General features: G+C 40.7%; 1 protein-coding gene across 1 annotated transcript; it reads right to left on the bottom strand.

The window, feature by feature from the left end:
- Positions 1-4,021: 4,021 nt before the first annotated feature.
- Positions 4,022-5,305, bottom strand: LOC135438949 (odorant receptor 42b-like). The gene is made up of 3 exons (XM_064697509.1): positions 4,570-5,305; positions 4,159-4,516; positions 4,022-4,096 (listed from the first exon to the last, which is right to left on the bottom strand). Exons 1-3 carry the CDS (start codon positions 5,292-5,294, stop codon positions 4,022-4,024), a joined length of 1,158 nt encoding a protein of 385 aa, XP_064553579.1. The 5' UTR covers positions 5,295-5,305.

Below are 5,305 nucleotides of genomic sequence, written 5' to 3' on the forward strand. Positions count from 1 at the left end.
ACTAGACCAAATCTCTATTCAATATTCTAGATTTTTTAATTGAAATATTATGATTATAAAATAATTATTCAAATGTCTAAAATATTGAATCGAGATTCCTTAAAAAGTTCCCTCATGATGGCATATGCATGCACCAAATTTTCTTTTGTTAAAACACCTTACTGACAGCTTCAATATTATTGGCCTATATTATATGCACATTTATCTTGATCTGTCTGTCTATTTATCGTACCCAATAGAACATTAAATTTCAAAGCGCCTCAAAACTATCAAACACACAGATACGCAAAGCCATTGAACCGCACGCACACACACACACTCACGCGCCCACCCGCATTGGTGGAGCAGGTGGAAGCTATATGCACCCTGGTCCTCTCCCCCTTTCACCCATGCTCTGCCATCGGGCTATACAAATACAAGATGGCAAAAGCATTTATGGCATTTTGTCGTTAGCTGTGCGAACTATTTGCCTCGAAACGACAACCACGAAGACAATGCCACAAGAACAGCAACAACAGCAACAAGAGGACACAAATCATCGAGAGATGCCACAAAAGCGCCCCGAACATGCCAAACAGAGACAGCGCCAAGGGGGGCGGCACAGACAGAGATAGATAGAGCTGAAAAGCTTAAACATATGCAGACAAAAGTAAATCAATCAATCCTGGAATTAACTAATTGCGTAAAGCAATATTTATGAATAATTAATGAGCTCATAATGCCGACTAGCATATGGGCGTATATGTGTATGTATATGTATATGTATGGGGCGTGGCAAGCAGAGGGTATTTAGCTTGTGGTTCGTTTATCTTTTAAGCGTTCGAAGGCAATTCAAGCTGCCTGCCTCAAACCTGCGGCTGGGCTTATTAAGTGGGCCTTTGAGTTTCTGGTTGAGTGGAAACTTGAAACTATGAATATTAGTTGGCTACTTTATGTAATATTCTATGAATTTTTAATTAACCGCATGTGTCTGTGTGCGTGTGTGTATTATTGTTGCTGTAATTTGCTAGCATTTGCATAAATCAAACAAAATATTTTACATACGCATTGATATTGAGTGTATGGATTTTTTGAAGACTAGTGCCTGGTTAATTTATAGCCGAAATGCATGTAAATTACCTCGGGGCCACGACAAGCTGCAGCCACTGTAGATAAGGCGTGGCCAGAAAGTATGCAACAGCAACAACAGCTACAACATTTACATTTCATAAATTCAACGGCAAGCGCGCAAATAATTCAAAAATTTAATACGAGTGGCAAAAAAAATGGCAGAAGAAACACATAAACGTAAAACGAGAACTGCAGCCTGCATTTCCCATTCCTCGCCAAAAGTATATATGTATATATGAATTGTATATCCAAAAAAAAAAATGAATAACAGCAGAGCTCACAGCTACAACAACAAGCGACAGGCGTGTATAAAATATTTGCACATTTTTTAACTGAATATTAATTTATGTTGTTTTCCACTGTTCAGTATTTCAGTGTCAGGCTCTCTGTGGGCGCCAAACTGCCAAACATGATTTTATACCCTACGACAGCTACCTGATATAGTAGTTCGATCCGGCCGACAGCGCAGCCAATTTGCAGACGTTCTCGTTCTGCTAGACACAGACTGGTGACGAGATGGTCAGCAAGACAAAGGCAGCATATACTCAACTATTGATCTTTTGATCCTCTTCCGGGTGTTACAAAACTCGTAACAGAATAATTATACCCACAAAGTGTAATCTGTCTTATACAAAAGCTGTTGCATGCCAAAAATCTACATACAAAAGAGAAAAGTGGATCGCAGTTGCTGCTCTTGTTCTTGTTGCTTATCGTCGCTGGTCGCGTGAAAATTCGCAACAAGTTTAAACATTTCTCGAGTTGAAAGCGTATGCAGGCCTTGTACTGATTGAAAAGTCTGCTAATGAAAAAGACAGTTGACCTGTTCACCTGTATATACTTTTATATACTTTTTCATATATAATGACCAACATTGACCCTGAGTCAGTTGGCTTGAATACTTTACTCTTTAAATCGTTAGCTAGGCTCAGAAGACTTTTGAAATATAAACTTCAAATAATAAAGTTTATAAATTATGTAAGGGAATTACTTGTTAAAGCATAAAGTATATTTACGCTTAAAATATATATTAAAAATACGTAAGACCTAAGAAATTGTAAGCAGGCAAAACTTAAGCATTATTATAAAATTGAAAATAATACAATTTTCTAAAAATCTAGAGAAAAAAATTTCTTTTTCAATTTTTGTTAAGGGTGATTGCAAATTCGACACTCGAAAATTTGCGACTTCATTTAACTTCTGTTTTTTTTTTTTTTTTTTTTGGCGCAACAGCAGCTGTTGACACATAAATAAATGCACATTGCAGGAGCCGTGAGTTACCGCGTGCGCCTATTTTATTTTCGACTGACGGCTCATGAATTTAAATAAATTTTTGCGAGCGATGCGAAGTACAACAATTGGGCATTTAAATGCAAACAATTTTGCAGTGTGGCAATAAAAGCAAATTTGAAATGCCTAAAAATCTAGTAAATTGAAGTAAGGGCAGGCAACAAAAGAACCTAAAATGCCAAGCGCTTGATGGGCAGGGCAGGGGACAGGGGGCAAGGGGCAACTGTACGCAAAGGCTGCACAGACATGCACAATGCCGCAGCAGACGTTGCATACTTCTCGGCTGCCTGCCAAAAATGTAACAGGCAACGCTTCACTGAGTACCACTCAGGGAGGGGAGGGGGCAGGCAGGGTGGGCTGATGTGGGCATGGCAAACGCGTCTGGGGCTCATAGTTTACATTGACACGCGCTTGCATGCAAATAAAATCATGGCTGCCAGACAGGAAGTCGGGAAAGCTGCCAGCAGAGGGAAAAACCAGCCAACGGGCACACACTCACACACACACACACACACACGTCCATATAATTATTATTGTTTTGATTTCCCTGGCTGAGTTTGCTTAAAATTTTTTTAATTCTTTGAACTTGACAGGCTGCTCTGCCCGAAGAAACTAGCCAAAAGGACATTTTGGGCAGGCCAGGAGCTGGCTTCTGGGGCCGGGCCACTTGACTGCATTGACTTCTGGCACTTTTGCCGCTGTCATGGCCATAACCCACGAGCCAAGTCCAAGTCCACTTCATCTCCTGTTTCTCGTTGAGCAGCTTGTTTGTCCTGTTTTGCCTTTGTTTTGGCTTTCTTTTGTTTTGTTTTGTTTCACTTGGCCCGGACCTGGACCAGTGCCAAAATATTATTTTATTATGCCAAAAGAAGCTATGTCGTCCATGAGCAGCCCCTTTCAGCACTGGGATTACACTGTTCCTTCATGCATTTCGTCGGTTTTGCTTTTTGCTCGTCTGCCTCAAAGCTGTGCATTTAAAAGTAGCCACAATTTGCCTTCATCTTTCCGTTTTTCCTCCTTTGGCCAACGCCTGAGGCCAAAACAGCTTAATATGTTGCACAGATATAAAACTGTGTGTTTTGCCATCAAATTTGCTTTATATATATATAAATATTTATATATATACAAATAGCGTGAAGGCAAGTTGCTTAACAAAGTTTAAACAGAAATTGATAAATAAAAAGAATTTATCTAGTTAAATGCGGATTTTCTGAGAGCTCAATAATTGACAATATAATCACACAGCATTCTCCTTGAAATATCAGATAAGTTCGCAGGTGAAGCACAAATATAAACATAAAAAAGAAAATCAATCAATTCTTTGTCCAAGTGAAGTATATTTTAGAATGTGAAGTGTATTCTAGAATAGAATTTACGCCCTAGAAATTTCAAACTCTATTTAATATATCCAATTTAGACAAATCCAGGATATTCATAAATCAATCCTCAATCGAAAACATTTATGAAAAGGTGCTTTAGGGAATTAATCACAAACGTGACAAAGTTTTTCTGACTCGTGCTGAATTACTGAACTTTTTATATATTTAATAGATGCAATAAATGAATAGTCAATGTTTATGCGAGCTACAGATAAACTAGAGCCTTTTCTATATAAGGCTTTATTTTAGGCTGCCTTCAGTTTCTCTGCAATGTTCATTTGCTTCACGAATGTCACCACCGAAAATGCCAACTTAGCCACCTATGAAAATATCTCTATTAGTATACAACCAAGGTCAAGGGGCGGTGAAAGCGCCAACTTACTTTAATGTTAGTGTTTAGACTGATGGGAAATATGGAGCCGGCGGTGAAGCTAATTGATTGCTGCACATTTTGCAAAAAGTATATCAAAGCGGATTTATATCGACGAGTTGCATCGACCCAACGCGATTGAAATATGGCTAGGGCCAGGCTCTCGCAGTCGCTTTCGATCAGGTTGCAGGTGAAACAAAAGGGAAACGTCTGAAAGAAGAGCGCAATTACGTAGGCCACTGAGGCTATGCCCGTCCAGAGATCCACAAAGAACATCAGATTGATCATCGTGAGCCCGAACAACAGGCCCACAAATAGGAACTGCACAAAGGTGGTACGCGATATATAGGGTCGCATTAGATTGCAAATCCTAAAGCAGAACTCAATTAAATAGTCTTTATGAAAACAATTCCCTATAATTACTTGAGTATTAGCTTGTGATCTTCAATGCAGCCCCTGAGCTCCAGATAGTTCTGCTCCTCGGACTTGCTGGGATCCCTGCGCAAGTTTTCGATGCGTTTGCAAAGCAGTTGGAGATGCATCCGTAATGTAAAGCCAAGAATTAGCGGATAAACATCGGTCATTTGATTGAAGTACACGCCAGACGACATAAAAAGATACTCAATAAAGGAAGCTATCAACAGGCTGGAGGTGCCATCGCGCCAATCCACAAAGCAGTTATACAAACGCCAAGGCGTCAGGCCCCTCATCACCGAGGTCAAGTAGGTGATGGTCACGAAGATCGTGTAGGTGAACTGATATAAAAGATATAGCGAATTGCAGCGTTTCACTCCGCGATGCACCTCAATCCGCTCCTCGTCCTTCACGCAACGCTTGTCCATTTCATCGAACAGCTGCTTCAGCTCGGCGAGACGCCACACGTTCAGAAAGGATATCATGCCACGGGTGAAGGCGCCCGGCGCATTGATGCCCGCTTGCAGCGAAGTAAACAGTTCCCCGGGCGTAAACGTGCTAAACTCCTTCACATAGGTTATGGACAGACCGATGGGCAAATAACCAGCCAGCGTGATCACAAATATTGTCCAGATCCGGTATAGAACGCGATATCTGGCATTCACGGCCTGCGGCATCCAGCCCAAGGCCGTCATTCCATACTCCAAATACTTGTACGCATCTCGACTGGGCATCAGATCTGTCA

The sequence above is a fragment of the Drosophila montana genome, unplaced genomic scaffold, assembly GCF_035044405.1.
Source record: "Drosophila montana isolate Dmon_TW-CO22-7 unplaced genomic scaffold, ASM3504440v1 contig_402_1, whole genome shotgun sequence".
Classification (NCBI taxonomy): Eukaryota; Metazoa; Arthropoda; class Insecta; order Diptera; family Drosophilidae; genus Drosophila; species Drosophila montana.